The 18,036-nt window shown below is 44.2% G+C and overlaps 1 protein-coding gene across 1 annotated transcript in view; it reads left to right on the forward strand.

Annotated features, from left to right (window-relative positions):
• LOC141162056 (uncharacterized) overlaps positions 1–18,036 on the forward strand; it is a 539,567-nt gene that overhangs the window by 224,496 nt on the left and 297,035 nt on the right. The window contains exons 30-31 of the mRNA XM_073647724.1: positions 2,969–3,157; positions 6,859–6,998. Coding sequence (XP_073503825.1) covers positions 2,969–3,157; positions 6,859–6,998 — 329 coding nt within the window. The remainder of the gene's footprint in view (positions 1–2,968; positions 3,158–6,858; positions 6,999–18,036) is intronic.

Below are 18,036 nucleotides of genomic sequence, written 5' to 3' on the forward strand. Positions count from 1 at the left end.
ATACTACCACTCAAATATTCCCACCAATTAGGGCAGTTTGTAGACAATACATAGTTAAGTAAGTTGTATATGGAATATATAGCTACCGTAAATATGGGAAGCCAAGAGCATACCAACGGCTGGATGGGTGTACGTCCTCCCCAACACGCGGTTCAGCGAACCTTCGTCAGCAGCTGGGTCAGGAGTTGAATAGGAGGTGGAGCTGAGCTTCCATGGCCCTTTCAATGACATAGAATTGCAGTTCTAATGATGCTTCATGTAGGGAAAAGAGACCTCCTGTTTCTGCTTAGAGCTTAGAAGAATTCAGCTAGTCTGTTTTTAATCAAGTGATGTCACAAACTTAATGGAAAAGAGAAGAATTAATTGGGTAGAAAGGCAACATGAGCAATTGTAAGTACACAGTGTTCTACAATATGATGATTGCAATATAGTAAGAGGATGAAAACTTTGATGGGAGGAGGGCTTCTTTAAGCTGGAAATTAAATGTTAAAAAGTTCATTCAGCTATGACTGGGAAGTTGGTTATGATGTATGTTATTGACCATTCAGTGAAAGAAAATACCCTAGCTACAGAATATATTGCAAAAAGGTGTGTGGGTCTATGGAGACTATACCACAAGAAAAATCTCTTCAATGGAATTAGCAGGGGGTAGTGCTTCATAGGGTTAAAGAAGTCCACCACTGGATAACCACCAGCTTAATCAATTCAGGATCCAAATTAAAATCCTAAAAAGTGCATACTCACCTCCTGCAATAACGCTGTTCCAGCAATATCGACTTTGATGTTCCCACCAGAGAGTGACTTGACTTGTCCTGTCACTTGCTGGACAAGTCACTTTCCTCTATTTACACCCTCCCTCTCCTGTGATTGACAGCTCTAGCTTTATAGAGCCGTAGAATGGAGGCGATAGATGAAAACCAAGCAGGTGGAAAGGTGCAGTTAAATGTTCAAAAAAGAAGGCTAAGAGGAGATGTAATAGCTGTCTATAAATATCTGAAGGGCTGTCACACTGTAGAGGGATCATCCTTATTCTCATTTGCACATGGAAACATGAGAAGCAATGGGATGAAACTGAAAAGGAGAAGATACAGATTAGATATTACAAAAATCTTTTTGACAGTGAGGGTGATCATTGAGTGGAACAGGCGGCCACGAGAGGTGGTGAGTTCTCCTGCAATGGAAGTCTTCAAACAGAGGCTGGACAGACGTCTGTCTGAGATGGTTTAGTGAATCCAGCATTGAGTAGGGGGGTGGACACTGAAGATTCCTTCCAACTCTAACATTCTAGGATTCTATGAAATGATTGGTCCCATCAGGATTCACCGAGTGCCAGTTCTTGATTTGAACAGTCATTCTGTGCTGACAGTCCCTTTAATGACATATCCATGATATAGGCTACCAATGTCAGATCGGTGGAGTTTTGACACCCATCACCCCCAGCAGTCAGCTGATACAGGTGCATCTCACTAAATTAGAATATCATCAAAAAGTTAATTTATTTCAGTTCTTCAATACAAAAAGTGAAACTCATATATTATATAGAGTCATTACAAACAGAGTGATCTATTTCAAGTGTTTATATTTGTTAATGTTGATGATTATGTCTTACAGCCAATGAAAACACAAAAGTCATTATCTCAGTAAATTAGAATACTTTATAACAACAGCTTGAAAAATGTTTGTAAAATCCAAAATGTTGGCCTACTGAAATGTATATTCAGTAAATGCCCTCAATACTTGGTCGGGGCTCATTTTGCATCAATTACTGCATCTATGCGGCGTGGCATGGAGGCGATCAGCCTGTGGCACTGCTGAGGTGTTATGGAAGCCCAAGTTGCTTTGATAGCAGCCTTCAGCTCTTCTGCATTGTTGGGTCTGGTGTCTTTCATCTTCCTCTTGACAATACCCCATAGATTCTCTATAATAGATCCTCTATGGGGTTAATGACAGGCGAGTTTGCTGGCCATTCAAGCACAGTGATGCTGTTGTGTGAAAACCAGGTATTGGTACTTTTGGCAGTGTGGACAGGGGCCAAGTCCTGCTGGAGAATGAAATTTCCATCTCCAAAAAGCTTGTCGGCAGAGGGAAGCATGAAGTGCTCTAAAATTTCCTGGTAGACGGCTGTGCTGACTTTGGTCTTGATAAAACACAGTGGACCTACACCAGCAGATGACATGGCTCCCCAAACCATCACTGATTGTGGAAACTTCACACTAGACGTCAAGCAGCTTGGATTGTGGCCTCTCCACTCTTCCTCCAGACTCTGGGACCTTGATTTCCAAATGAAAATTGGAACTCTGGGACCTTGTGGAGTGTGTCAGTGACTGCCTTCTGGACATCTGTCAAGTCAGCAGTCTTCCCCATGATTGTGGAGCCTACTGAAACACACTAAGGAACTTTTTTAAACGCTTAGGAAGCCTTGGCAGGTGTTTTTTGTTAATTATTCTAATTTACTGAGATAATGACTTTTGTGTTTTCATTGGCTGTAAGCCATAATCATCAACATTAACAGAAATAAACACTTGAAATAGATCACTCTGTTTGTAATGACTCTATATAATATATGAGTTTCACTTTTTGTATTGAAGAACTGAAATAAATTAACTTTTTGATGATATTCTAATTTAGTGAGATGCACCTGTATCTACTTCTGCAGTGACCAGATGTAAGCAATGTATGGGGCAGAACACAGCAGCTCCGCACATTGTTTAGTATTGCAGTTTAACCCCCTGTCATTAGAACAGCAATATCATTTATAATGTGGTTCATAGTGGGCATGCGCATTGTTTTCTCTGGTGACCACCACTACACACCAAAATTGACTATTCAGTATATAAATGCATTAAAGGTTATATTTCTATTAGGCGAGAATTATTATAACGCTGTGATCATTGTGATGCTTTACGTCAGTGATTTGCTCAGTTATGTTTTATCATCATGTGAATAACATTTTTCATCTGTTCCATAGGCTTCTACTGTAAATTTTATTGGGGGCAATTCCTTCAGAAGTTATAGTGAAATGGTGTCGCTGTGGAACCAGTTGATTAAGAATGAGATCCACCTGGAAAATAGTGACAAAATGAAGATTATTTCATTCAAGATCAAGGGTTCAAAACAAGAGTTTAATGTGACAATGGATTATTGGATCTCAAATCTGGTATATTAGAAACTTCCATTCTTATGACATGTGTAAATCACAATATGGTGGCGTGGAGTAACTGGAAGCTCCTAGGCTCAGATGCGAACACTGTAACAGAGCCTCCAACTACTATGCATCTTTAAAGGGAATTTATCACTATGTTCTTGCTTCCTCATCTGAGAGCAGCATATTGTAGGGGCAGAGACCTCAATTCCAGTGATGCTTACTGGACTTCTTGCTGTAGTTTTGCTAAATCTCTGATTTATGTGCTTTAGATCTAGCAGTTCTCTGAATGCTGAGCTCTGTATAACCTCGCCCACCTCACTGATTGGCAACAGTGTACTCAGAAAGCTGCCAATCAGTGGTGGGGGGCGGCATTATACAGAGCTCATGAATATGGAGGACTACGTGGCAGCAGGTTTACTAGTCCTCTAGTAATAACCTCCTACTAATAAAACTGATTTTATCAAAACTAAAACAAGCAGCCCAGTAAGTGATGCATTGCTGGAATCAGTATATCTGCCCCTACATTATGCTGCACTAAAATTAGATGGCAAAAACCTTTTGACACATTCCCCTTAAGGTAGTTAACTCAGTAAATACACAGAATAAGCGATAAATGTATCAAAAAAGTCCAATCACTGAGACCCACTCCCCTCCCCCCCAGTGAAAGTCCCCTTTGTGAATGGAATAGTAGTGCTCATTCAAGTTCACTGCTCGATTCACCTCTATGGGACTAACAAAACATAGCTGTCCCATTAGTCCCATGGAAGTAAATCGAGCGGTGATCACACATTTGCTCTACTGGTCCATTCACATTTTGGGACTTCCGTTCTTCACCAGCCCCAGTTGTTGGACTCTCAGTGATCATCCATTTATCACCCATCTGGTTGAATTGTTGAACAAGTGAGAATCTGTCATATCAGAATATGTAAGGATCTGCAGGGTACCGAAGCTAATATGCACTTTTGGACATTATATTAGTTTGAAGCATCAATATACATTCATAGCCTTCATTGATTTTCCTTTAACGCTTAAAGGACCGTGACATTTTTCGTTTTTGAACTTTCGGATTTTCCTCCCCTTCTTTCTAGGGCCATAACTTGTTTATTTTACATCAACATAGTCGTATGAGGGTTGATTTTTGCTAGTCAAGATGTTGTTTTGAATGACATCTTTTACTTTACCATGTAATTTAATGAAAAACAGTAGAAAAATTCCAAGTATGGTGAAAAAAAATGCAATTCTGGGTTTTGTTTTTACAGCATTCATTGTATGGTACAATTGACCTGACAATATATTTATACCGTCTGATAAGGATGTTTTTCAATTTCAGTGATTAAAAAAAATCTGAATCTTGTAAAATGTATGGTTTTTGTGTAGCCATTTTCTGAGACCCGTGACTTTTGTATTTTTCAGTCCAAAGGGCTTGTTTTTTTGCGTGCTGAGCTGTACTTTTTTCTTGATACAGTTTAGGTCTCACATGACGTTTTGATCATTTTTCATTCTACTTTTTAAGGAAGTGAAGCGGCAGAAAAATCACAATTATTTTCTTTTCTTTTGTCAGTTAACTTATTGTTTACATAATTTGATAGTTTGATATATCAAACTTTTTCAGACAGAATGATATCAAATATGTTTTTTATTTTTTCATTTATTTATGTTTGAATGGGAAAAAGGGTGTGATTTAAAGTTTTTTTATTTTACTACACTGTGTTCCAAATTATTATGCAAATAATATTTTCTCAGATTTTCCCAAATTACCTATATGAATTGCAGTCATTGTAATTTTCCAGTCAAATAACTATTAGAGTACAATTGAAAGGTTTTTGTACAAACTGCCTATGATAACAGTATATTTTTAAAAAAATAAAAAACTCAAACTGCACTCAAAATGCATGTTCCAAATTATTATGCACAGCAGAGTTTTCAACCTTTTCATTTTAATAAAGAACAAAAAAATGGTCATTTTTGAAATTATAAGCATTAGCAGGTTATTACAAACTGAAATCAAACAGTTTTCAACTCAAAACTTTATTCTAGGTGATGTTACATTTACACATAGGACCCCTTGTTCGAAAGGAGCTTCTGAACTCTCTCGTCCATTGAATTTGTCAGGTTTTGGATGGTTTCTGCTTTAATTGTTTTGCATGAGGACATAATACCCTCCCAGAGCTGTTGCTTAGATGTGAACTGCCTCCCGCCATCATAGACACTCCTTTTGATGATGCTCCAGAGGTTCTCAATGGGGTTGAGGTCAGGTGAGCATGGGTGCCACACCATAAGTTTGTCCCCTTTTATGCCCATAGCAGCCAGAGATGCAGATGTGTTATGTGCAGCATGAGACGGGGCATTATCATGCATGAAATGATCTCGATGGTCCAGATGGATGGAGTGGAGGATGGCTGGTTGATGGACACCCCATGCTAACACGGCTACGGCGCTAACAAGGAGGAGGTGGAGTAATGTTTTGGGCTGGAATCATGGGGAGAGAGATTGTCGGCCCTTTTAGGATCCCTGAAGGGGTAAAGATGAACTCCATAATGTATGTTGAGTTTCTCAAACAGCACTTCCTTCCTGGTTCAAGAAGAAGAATCGTGCATTCCGCAGCAAGATCATTTTCATGCATGATAATGCCCCGTCTCATGCTGCACATAACACATCTGCATCTCTAGCTGCTATGGGCATAAAAGGGGACAAACTTATGGTGTGGCACCCATGCTCCCCTGACCTCAACCCCATTGAGAACCTCTGGAGCATCATCAAAAGGAGTGTCTATGATGGCGAGAGGCAGTTCACATCTAAGCAACAGCTCTGGGAGGGTATTCTGTCCTCATGCAAAACAATTGAAGCAGAAACCATCCAAAACCAGACAAATTCAATGGACGAGAGAGTTCAGAAGCTCCTTTCGAACAAGGGGTCCTATGTGCAAATGTAACATCACCTAGAATAAAGTTTTGAGTTGAAAACTGTTTGATTTCAGTTTGTAATAACCTGCTAATGCTTATCATTTAAAAAATGACCATTTTTTTGTTCTTTATTAAAATGAAAAGGTTGAAAACTCTGCTGTGCATAATAATTTGGAACATGCATTTTGAGTGCAGTTTGAGTTTTTTATTTTTTAAAAAATATACTGTTATCATAGGCAGTTTGTACAAAAACCTTTCAATTGTACTCTAATAGTTATTTGACTGGAAAATTACAATGACTGCAATTCATATAGGTAATTTGGAAAAATCTGAGAAAATATTATTTGCATAATAATTTGGAACACAGTGTATATTTGTTAATCCGCCTAGGAGACTTGAACCTGAGATCACTTTTTATTAAATATTTTATTTTTATTTTTGCGCTCCTACAGGGAACTTATACCTGTGATTGTTTCATAGTTTAAACAATATACTACACTACTAAAGTATTGCAGTACATAAGGTAATTTAGGTTCTCCTATAAAGCCTATAAGTGCTCCTATGAAGCCCAGTCTCATTGCTGATCTACATAGGAGGACTAACATGTCAACCATAGGGGTATGTTAACCCATAAGCTCCCCACAATTACATCATAGGGGGCTGAATGATGGACCACCTAAATGCCACTGTCAGAGTTCGACAGTGGCATCTAAATGGTTAACAGCAGCGATCAGTGCAAAAAAATGTATGTCAATCCCAAATTATATGAATACATGTTCTCTCATTAACAGATCCTTCTTTACTTTGTAGCCAAAGAAATCTAACTTTCTAATTAAATCAGTTTGGGTCAGTCAGAAGAACCCACCATTAATTTTACAACTGAACGGACAAATAGAAGATTTGAAAAAAGAAGTTCTGTTCTATCAGAAACGTGGACTCATACATTTCAGGTATTTTCATATATTGACCCCTTACTTTTGATACCGTTCACATGCGTATCATACTACACTACTACAAATGGTAATATAGTATTATTACAGCTGGTCTCCTTTTCCTTATGGGTCACATTGTAAAGAAAAAATTCTGACAATCCATTTACCAGTTGTAGCGTCGGCGTCTCTGCCTCCTGCCGGACAGAGACACCATTCCCCTTACCACCGCGGTCCCGGTCCGGCGTCCTCCAGCTCCCCTGCTGCTGTCCAGGGTGCGTGCACCGCGCGCAGCTTCCCGGGCACTGTGCTTATGGAGGTGCCTGTGCAAGGTTGTTGTTTGTGTGCTAACACTCTCCTCAACCCTCAGTTTCCAGTGCCCGCCAGCCTGTCTATCAGCTGTGCCCGCCTGCCTGTCTATCAGCCGTGCCCACCAGCCTGTCTTTCAACCGTGCCCACCTGCCTGTTTATCAGCAGTGCCCGCTAGACTGTCTACCTGTCGTGCCCGTCGGCTTGCCTACCTGCATCACCTGTCAGTTTACCTGCCGCGCCCGTCGACTTGCCTACCCGGATCAACTGTCAGGCTACCTGCCGTGCTCACCCGCTGTACCTGTCAGCTTCAGCCATCTGACCCGTGGGAGTCGCCTTCTCTCACACAAGGTCGGTCCCAGAGTGGCACCTGGTTCACCTTCCCGGTCTCTCCTTGGTTCACGGAGTTGACTAAGCCGCCGTGTGGCCAGGGTCGGTCCTGGTTGGCACTTAGTTACACCCCTCTGGTCCCTCCTTGCATCTCAGCACAGACGTTCCACCACCCGGATCCGTAACACCAGTATTGGCGACCAATGATCATATAGTCCAGTGAAATGCATGCAATTGGAGAGCAAGTGAATTATATCATGGGTCATTATATCATCGCCCGCCATTGCCCTTTGCACCCTGAAGTGTGACCATACAGATTGCACCCACTAAGTCATCCCTAACATTCCTGTTAGTTAGGGCTCATTCAATCATCAGCTTTTTCTCCAATCCCCTCCACGACAGCACCACCTGGAGGTTGCCTCCCCATCCTAATTAGGGACAGGAAACACAAGAAGCCCCTCCCCTATACTATCACCAGTGTTTTCCTGTTTCTATGGGATGAAGAGGTTACCTAGGGTGGCTGTGGCCGGCGAGCAGTGCCCTATTAAGTTTACCTGAGCCGAGCTGCCGGGATCGAGCACCTCCGGTCTTCCTCCACTGTCAGCTCCCGTTATCTCTGGAGTGGGACCTCCCCAATCTCTTGCACTTTAGGGTAAAGCTGAGTGGGATTGTGGGCTGGGGGTCTCCCGTAGCTTCCCAGCCTGTGTGTGTCCTCCGTCCTCCATGGCAGCGTCTGGTTTGCATGCAGGACGCACCGGAAATGCGGTGTTTACGGCCGATGACGTCACTTCCCATTGCATGCCCCGAACGCATGTGGCCTTGGCGGTAAATTTAAAAATTAAACCGCGTTTTTTTTCCCTGAATTGGAGGAAAACTTCCATCTGATTGGCGGAAATCGGTGCTGGATCTCGGTCCCATCTATCTAAGACCCAGATGAGAAGACACCGATAAGGTAGGACAGAGGATGTCTATGTCTATGGAAGGTGGTGTCTCTAAGCCTACATCTGCAGAGCACGGTGTGAACCCAGCCCCAGTAAGTACTCCTGGGATGGGTTGTTCCCCACTCCCTTTGAGCAGGGTCCAAAAAATTTGTTTTAAATAAATCTCCCCTTTAATTTTCGGGAAACAAGGATCCTGCACCGAAAGTGGGAGAAAATGCTACAATGCGCAAGTGTGCCATTTGTAGGAAAAAGCTTACCTCGGGCCATAAGAAACCCCTATGTGAGAAATGTACGGAGGCCATTGTCAAAGATGAACAGTCTTCCCTTATGGAAGAGGTTAGAGGAATGGTCCGGCAGGAAATACAATCCTCCCTAGCTTCCTTCTCGCAGTCCTTCTCATAAGCTAGAGCTGAAGGTTGATCTCCAGCAAAAAAAAGGAAGTATACCGCCAGGGATACTTTGGACTCAGAGGAAAATGGATTTATGTAAGAACTTGAGGAAGGTGATCTGAGTGCAAATCAAGAATGTGAGGAGGATAAAAAGTATTATTTTTCTTCTGGAAATATGGAAGAATTGTTATTACAAGTAAGGGACACTATGCAGGTGGAGGAAGAGAAGAAAACCCGTACAGTTGAGGACGAGATGTTTGGGGGCTTAAAATCAAAGAAAAAGCTTATCATGGATGAATGGGAGTTACCGGAAAAGAGATTAAGTATTGCAGCAGAAACTATAGAAAGATGTCCGCTAGATGAAAATTTGGCTAAAGCATGGTCAGAAATTCCAAAGATGGATGTTCAAGTGGCAAGGGTGGCGAAAAAGACGACCCTTCCATTCGAGGACTCTTCCCAACTAAAGGATCCAATGGATAGAAAGATGGATAGTTTGCTGAGGAAGACATGGGAAACATCTTCGGCTTTCCTGAGGACAAATATCGCCTCGACTTGTGTGGCACGATCCATGTTCCTCTGGTTACAGCAATTAGAGGAACACCTTTGGAAAGGTACTCCTAGGAAGCACCTTCTTGCATCTATTCCCTTACTACGAAAGGCCACGGGATTCCTAGCGGATGCCTCAGCAGTCTGTCAGAATTGCGGCAAGATCGGCAGTGCTATCCAATTCTATGAGAAGAGCTCTATGGCTAAAATTGTGGACAGGAGATAATGTGTCAAAATCTAAGCTTTGTTCCATCCTATTTAAAGGAAAATATATGTTTGGTTCAGCCTTGGACGAGATATTGGAGAAGGCGTCAGACAAGAAAAAATCTCTACCAGAGCCAAAGATTCCAAAGAACTTTAGGAAGAGGCCATTTCTTCCACCTCAGCAACAGCAAACATTTTAGTATAGAGGCAAGGGTAAATCCGGTCGCTGGAGTTACCCCAAAGGTGGAAGAGGGAAGAATATTTTTTAAAATTCAAGACAGGACAGACAATGATGCCAGGAAGGTAGGAGGCAGAACTGCAATTTTCCTTTCACAGTGGCAACAAATTTCAACGGACAGAAAGATCCTAGAGATGGTTGAAATGGGAGCCAAAATAGACTTCTCTGACTACCCTCCAAAAAGACTAGAAATAACAACCTTGTCTTCCTCAAGATTACAGAAGATCCTAATATCGGGCCTTCAGCATCTGCAAAATTCAGAAGTTATATCACCAGTACCTGGCATGGAACAAGGAGAAAGTCACTATTTTCGAGTGTGTAACATACCTGGCGGCGTCCTTGCATAGTGGTCCATCTCCCACTGTGCAAGAGCGCGCACTTGATCTCCTGTCCAGAATGTCTCTCTGGCTTCCCTCCATGCTGTCTGTTTGTGTCTGTTTCTGCTGCTTAAGGGCGGCGCCAGATCACTTCCTGCTTTTTGTACCTGCTGTGGGTCACACCCCTTGTGCGTCCTCAGCCTATTGCTGTCTGTCACCTGGTATATAGCTCAGCTGCTCCAATCAATCCCTGCCTGAGCATAGTGTTTCATTCAATGTGTGCTTGCACTCTGAAGGTGCCAGGTCCCGTTCTGTGTTCTCTTGTCTGCCTATCCTGGAGGCTGTATTTCCAGGCCTGTCTGAACACGCTCCTAGCCTGTTCCTCCTGCCTTCTAGGGGCCGATTACCTAGACCCGCTCCTGTATCTTGTCTGTCCTGTCTGAACACGCTCCTAGCCTGTTCCTCCCGCCTTCTAGGGGCCGATTACCTAGACCCGCTCCTGTATCTTGTCTGTCCTGTCTGAACACGCTCCTTGCCTGTTCGTCCTGCCTCTCTGGGGGCCGTATTCCCAGACCCGCTCCTGTATTCCGCTGCAGTGTCGGTCTCCTCCGTACACTCAGTTCCAGTCTGAACTCTCTCCTATCCTTTACCTGTTTTGCCTCTATGTCCATTCCCTTCCTTTTTCTGCAGAGTCTGAACTCGTACCTAACTCCTGCTTGTTGTCTCTGTACTCCCGTTTGTGAGTTTGTGGTCCACTCGCTACTTCACTGCAAGTACCCTGTGGGTATCTGGCTCTGCCTTTCCCTTCCTGTCTGTTCCGTGTGAACTGAGCCCTGTCCCCCCTGCTCAGCCTTGCCTGCTCTGACTCCTTTGCTCACCGCTCCGGCGGTTCTAGCCTGCTCTGACTCCTTTGCTCACCGCTCCGGCGGTTCTAGCCTGCTCTGACTCCTTTGCTCACCGCTCCGGCGGTTCTAGCCTGCTCTGACTCCTTTGCTCACCGCTCCGGCGGTTCTAGCCTGCTCTGACTCCTTTGCTCACCGCTCCGGCGGTTCTAGCCTGCTCTGACTCCTTTGCTCACCGCTCCGGCGGTTCTAGCCTGCTCTGACTCCTTTGCTTACTGCTCCGGCGGTTCTAGCCTGCTCTGACTCCTTTGCTCGCTGCTCCGGCAGCCTTGCTGCGCTCTGATCCTTTTGCTCACTGCTCCGGCAGTCTCGCTCCGCTCTTATCCTTTTGCTCACTGCTCCGGCAGTCTTGCTCCACTCTTGCTCACCGCTCCAGGCGGTCTCGTCCTGCTTTACTCTTGCTCACTGCTCCAGCAGTCTCGCTCAGCTCTGACCCTTTGCTCACCGCTCCTGGCGGCCTTGTCCTGCTCTACTCTTGCTCACCGCTCCAGGCTGTCTTGTCCTGCCCTGTTCTCGCTCACCTCTCTGGGCGGCCTCACTCTGCTGTGGTTGTCCGCCACATCTGTGGTTCTGTTCCTGAGTCCCAGTGTGTACTGGGTCCTATCCCGCCAGTGTCCCTACCTGCTAGTGCCTCCCTGTCTGCACTCTAGCTGTGCTTGCCTGTACCCCTCTGCCTGTATTGTTCCTGAGTCCCAGTGTGTACTGGGTCCTATCCCGCCTGTGTTCCTACCTGCTAGTGCCTCCCTGTCTGCACTCTAGCTGTGCTTGCCTGTACCCCCCTGCCTGCTTACCCGCCTGCCTGCATACCAGTCGTGCCTGCCTATACCCACCAGTCTGTGCGCCAGCCTAACCAGCCTGTTCCTGTATTCCCCTGTGTGGGTCAACAGCCGAAGCCGGGGTCTGTCCTGGAGTAGCACCTGGTCCCTCTGCTCGGTTCCTCCTTGGTGCACTGGCGTCGTATGCCGTCGTGCGACCCTGGTCGGATCGGGTGAATACCTAGTTACGCCCCTCCAGGCATTCACTCTCCGGCACGGTCCAGTGGAATCACACGCACACGCCGCTCAGCCCGGGCGTGTGCATTACAGAGTGTTCTTGTTAAAAAAGGCATCTGGTGCCTACAGGATAATTCTCAATCTGAAACGTCTCAACCAATATGTCAAATACAGAAGGTTCAAGATGGAATCTTTAAGATCGATGATTCCGCTGATTGGGAAATATTTTGTCATGGCAACGATAGACCTGCAAGAGGCGTACTACCATGTGCCAATTCATCCTGCCTACAGAAAATTTCTCAGATTTGCTGTAAGTCAGAATCAAAGGATACATCATTTTCAGTTCAACGTGCTTCCCTTTGGGATTTCGTCGGCTTCCCTTCTTTTCACGAAACTCATGGCAGAAGTGGTAGCTTTTATAAGAAGACGAAATATCCGTATCGTCCCCTACTTACACAATTCTCTAATAATGGCCCCCCTCAGTTCCCATATTGGAGAAGCACCTGCAGATGACCCTCCATATTCTGGAATCATTAGGATGGCTGATAAATTGTGGAAGTCAGATTTGATTCCCTCCACCAAGAAGACCTTCTTGGGAATTCTTCTAGACTCCCAGCAACAAGCCTCGTTTTTGCCAAGACAAAAACAAATTCAGTTACGTCAAAGTCCTATGCGCTAAGAAACCGGAACGGGGTTACGATAAAATTCGCCATGTCCGTCCTCGGGACCATGACCTCCTCTATTCAAGCGGTACCTTGGGCTCAAGCTCATACAAGGGTTCTTCAAACTACATCCTTTCCCGCTGGGACAGATCTCTAAGTTCTCTCACCAGTAAAATTCAGCTACCAGATCAGGTGAAAGCATCTTTAAGATGGTGGCTCTGTCCAAGGAATCTGGAGAAAGGAACAACATGGTTTCAACATCCATTTATATCAGCCAAGACAGACGCCAGCAAGAGGGGATGGGGAGCAGTAGTCTCCCAGGTGGCCTTTCAGGGAGTCTGGTGGTCACAAGAAATTGCAGGTCAATCCTTGAATCTAAGAGAGTTGAAAGCAGTGGAAGAGACCCTTTGGGTAGCCAATTTTCTACTCCAGGGGTCACATGTCAGAATATACTCGGACAATATGATGACGGTAGCCCACCTGAGACATCAGGGAAGTACAAGGTACAGGAACCTGCAATTGATCTCAGCAAGGATCTTTCATTGGGCAGACCTTCATCTTCTATCCTTGTCAGCTCTGCATCTGGCAAATCTATTGAGCAGAAGGGACATTCATCTGGTGGAATGGAGTCTGAACTTGGACGTATTTCGTATGATTGTGCACAAATGGGGATAACCAGAGGTGGATCTGTTCGCGAACCACAAAAACGCAATAAGAATCTTTTTCTCCCTGGACCCCAAGGATCCGGCAGCTGGGATAGATGAGTTCGCTCATCCTTGGAAAGTCAGACTCACATATGCTTTTCCCACAATTCCTTTTGCTACCAAGGACCTTGCAAAAAATCAGGTCCGAAGGAGTCAAAACAATTCTCATAGCTCCAATGTGGCCCAAAGGCATGGTTCGAGATGTTGAACAGTCTGAAGGTGACGGATCCATTGATTCTTCCTCAGAAAGAACATCAGGGTCCGATCAGGGTCCTATCTACCATCCGACCCCTCAAAATCTTTCATTAGCAGCTTGGCTTCTGAAGCCGCCATCCTAAGAGCCAGAGGCATTTCAGAGGAAGTGATCCATACTCTGCAGAAAAGCAGGAAGCAGGTCACAAATTCTATTTATGCAAAAATCTGGAAGACCTTCAACCTGTGGTATGAGCCACGTCCACTAGATCCCTTTTGGCCAGATATCTGGACTTTTTGCAAAACGGTCTGTCTAAGGGATCAAGGCCAAGCACTCTTAAGGTCCAGATCTCGGCCTTGAGCTCCTATTTTGATACGGACTTGGGCCAAAACAGATGGATTAAAAGATTCATGACAGCCGCGTCACAAATGAATCCAACAAGAGCAAAAACCGTTCCGCCTTGGGATCTCAATGCAGTTCTTAAAGATCTTACCATCTAACCTTTCAAACCAATTTCTGAGGCACACATAGACAAATTGTTATGGAAGCGTTGCTGGTAGCTCTGACTACGACCAGGAGAGTGAGTGAAATTCAAGCACTTTCCATTAGAGAGCCTTACTTTCAAGTTTTGGAAGACAGAATTATCCTCCAATTGGAGCCTTCGTTTCTTCCCAAAGTCTCGTCTGAATTTCATATGTTTCAGCCTTTAATTCTCCCGTCCTTTTGCCAGTATCCGTCAAATAGCAGGGAAGAGGAGTTCCATGCATTGGGTGTTAGAAGGACTATCATCTTCTATCTAAATCAGACGGAAGCCTGGAGGAAGGATCAGAACCTCTTTGTGCAATATGGAGGCCCCAACAAAGGGAAGAAAATCTCAAAACATATGCTAGCAAATTGGATTAAAAAAGCAATTTGTGAAGCATACAAAAATCAAGAATTACCTCCTCCAAAATCCTTGAAAGCTCATTCCACCAGAGCTATGTCTGTCTCCTGGCTGAAAAGGCTAGTACATCCGTTGAGCAGATTTGCAGGGCAGCTACATGGTCATTCGACCATAACTTTGCTAAACATTATAGATTAGATGTGATGTCAAATAGAGACCTAGCATTTGGAAGGAAAGTCCTTCAGGCTGTTGTCTCTCCCTAAAATTCATTCTTTAGTATTACTCCAGGTGATGCTGTCATGGAGGGGATTGGAGAAAATAGAATTAAACTTACCTGTAATTCGGTTTCTAAGACCCTCCACAACAGCACGGGTAATTCCCGCCCTTTATTAGTTTATGGAAAAATTCCTTAGTGTTAATAAAATATTATTTGGAGCATTCATACTATGTGGTCCTTTGAAAACACTGGGGATAGTATAGGGGAGGGGCTATTTAACCTCTTGTGTTTCCTGTCCCTAATTAGGATGGGGAGGCAACCTCCAGGTGGTGCTCTCATGGAGGGTCTTAGAAACCGAATTACCGGTAAGTCTAATTCTATTTTTTGTATGAGCGCTATCTGTGTTTTTCATGGATATCACTCATACCTATGATAGTCTATGGGGTAGTTCACAAGTTGGATTGGAATTTGTTCTTGGACCTAGTGGTCTTCTCAAAAGCATGGAGACTTGTCCAATCTTGATCCAAATGTTGGATCAAACTCACCAATACAAGTTTAGGGATCCATGAAATAATCGGACAACACTTGGATGCCATCCATGTGCTATTTGTTTTTCACAGATGTTTGATAGGAGAAGCTTTAGAAATTTCCTTTATTTTTTTTTCCATCCAAGAAAAGTCGATGGTGAAAACTGACACTGACCAAATTGATGACACTGATCAAAAACACTGATGAAACTCAGACTGTTTTTTTGTGAACGAGAAAAATCACTGATGTCTGAATGACTCTAAGGGCCCTTTCCCATAGTGTTTTTTCCTACGTTCAGTGGCTTCATCGGGGCTTAGGTCCGAACCCACCTACAAAAAGGGATTTGAGCGTATGTGCTGATGGGGTCGATGACTTTAATGATCCAGACGTAGTCACCGTGTGCTCTGTCATTAATCTTTTTCAGTCGTATATGCCATTTGGAGGCGGTCATCCAGATATAGCCTATTATTTCTTGCTGTCCGCTTCCAAAAGGCATATGTGGCCGAAAATGATGCATGACAGAGGACACAGTGACTCCGTATGAATCATCATAGTCAAGGGCCCCGTTGGTGCATACACCCAAATTCCCATTTGCTGGGAGTTTAGGACATAAGCCTCGACAGAGCCACTGAACGTAGGAAAAAATATGTGAAAGGGCCCTAGCGCAGCACTATGACCCCAATTGAACTCTGCAATAAAATCTAGAATTCAAGGAACAAGGTTCTGGTAACTATGATGGAAATTTGTGGTATATAAATCATGTCTCTTCCAAGAGGAAGAAAGCTACCGATGGGTGGCACCGGGGAGCCAGTTTTCTTCTTCTTGGAGGATAGATGATTTGCATACCGTTTTCCCAGGGAGCATTGCCTTGCTTAGACGTCTCCGTTCACCAGCTTGGCTGTTCGCACAGGAAGAAAAAGTACCCCCTAGACTTGGAAGTCATAGTGATATGTCTGATTAACAACACCGGACCTCCACGAGCAGCATAACAGTCCTATTACCCGCAGTGGCCATCCTTTGTTGCTAAGCCGCTACTGGAACACACATTTGCTTTAATGGTATTACTGAGTGTTACAATTACTCAGGGTACTGGATAGATGACAGATGATTTGCAGTTAGCCTCCAGAAGCCTTTCCTGGCTAATATAGCACGGCATATTTCACCGACGCTTTCTAATGCTCCGAGCATCCTCAGTCCCCAGCTCAGAATTTACTGCGCTGAACTTTTACACTCTGATAAACTGCTGAATTTCTTTGCACACTGGTGACTTGATGCTTATTATCCTCCCCTATAGAAATAGACCTTAAAGGGATATACCAGTTATAGCAAATAAAGTTTATTAGTTTGTATCATAAAAGGTTACACAAATTCCCAGTACGTTTTCTGTATCAATTTCTCATGGCTTTCAAAATATTTGCTTGCCAACATTTAATAGAAACTTTCATTGTTTTCTTACACAGCATCAAAATCTGTGCTGTTCATGTGATAGGCACAGGGAGTAAAACTGCATCATTTTAACATGGAGAGATTCATCCATCATCCATCAAATAAGAGCAAGTTATCTGAAAGTGTAGTAACTATTTAAAATACATGGTCAGCCATGTAAAAGATTCTGGGCGTAAAATCTCTGATTAGTCTTTGTCTCCTAAACTGTCCTGAAAGTGAGATACATATCATAATAGCAGTTCAGTCTTAAAAGGTTTATCCAGGACTATTTAATTTTTTACTACGGGCCTAAGAACTAACAGGCAGGTAATTTCCAACTACGGTCCTATTGCTGGCGCCGATCTCTGCCGGCACAGAGCAGTCACAGAGCGCTCCTGCTGGCGATTCAGTTGCTTCAGCTGATATCACGGCGACATAACAGCGGCTTCTCTTCCCCTCTGCTCTGTTGATGGAAGGTGACTGCTGACATTATGCTGATTGACAGCCGGCTCCCCACTGCCTTACTGCGGGGAGCCAGCTGTCAATCAGCATGACATCGGCAGTCACCCCCCATCAACAAAACAGCCCAGAAAAGGAAGAGCTGCTCTGTTTACATAGAGAAGCAGAATCGCAGACGGGAGCGGTTGGTGACCGCTTTGAGCCGGTGCCGGGTAGAATAGGCAGGTAGTTACCTCTGTTAGCAGCTACCTGCCTGTTAGTTTTTAGGAGGTCTCTGTGTCAAAAATAGTGATGTGGGAACCCCAACAGTTTATTAAAAGTTTGGGTACTAGAGCAGTACCTGAACCTGAACACGGACTCCCATTCACATGAATGGGGTACCCGAACATCGGGTGTTTGCCAAGCTGTCATGTGCATGACAGCGCAGCAAACACTGCCTCTGATCGGCAGTAAGATCATTACCGCCGATCAGAGAGCTGCGGTTCCCATGCTGTCAGATGACAGCGTGAGCCCGCAGCTGTGACCGGAGGTAAAAAGTTTACCTCCGCTCACAGGCGTCGGCAGATGGGACTACTACACCCATCAGCCTACGCCTGAGTAGGCGCGACTGATGAAAGTATTCATTTGCCAGCGCCTGCGCTATAAATAAATAAATTTTTAAAATGGTGTTGGTTCCCCTGTATTTTTGATAACCAGCCAGGCAAAACTCAAAACTAACAGCTTTGGGCTGCAACCCTCAGCCGTCAGCTTTAGCAAGGCTAGTTATCAAGAATAGAGGGATGCCACCCCATTTTTTTAATTATTTAAAGAAATAATTTAA

The sequence above is a fragment of the Phyllobates terribilis genome, unplaced genomic scaffold, assembly GCF_046119375.1.
Source record: "Phyllobates terribilis strain yellow unplaced genomic scaffold, ASM4611937v1 Scaffold_9__5_contigs__length_417890890, whole genome shotgun sequence".
Taxonomy (NCBI): domain Eukaryota; kingdom Metazoa; phylum Chordata; class Amphibia; order Anura; family Dendrobatidae; genus Phyllobates; species Phyllobates terribilis.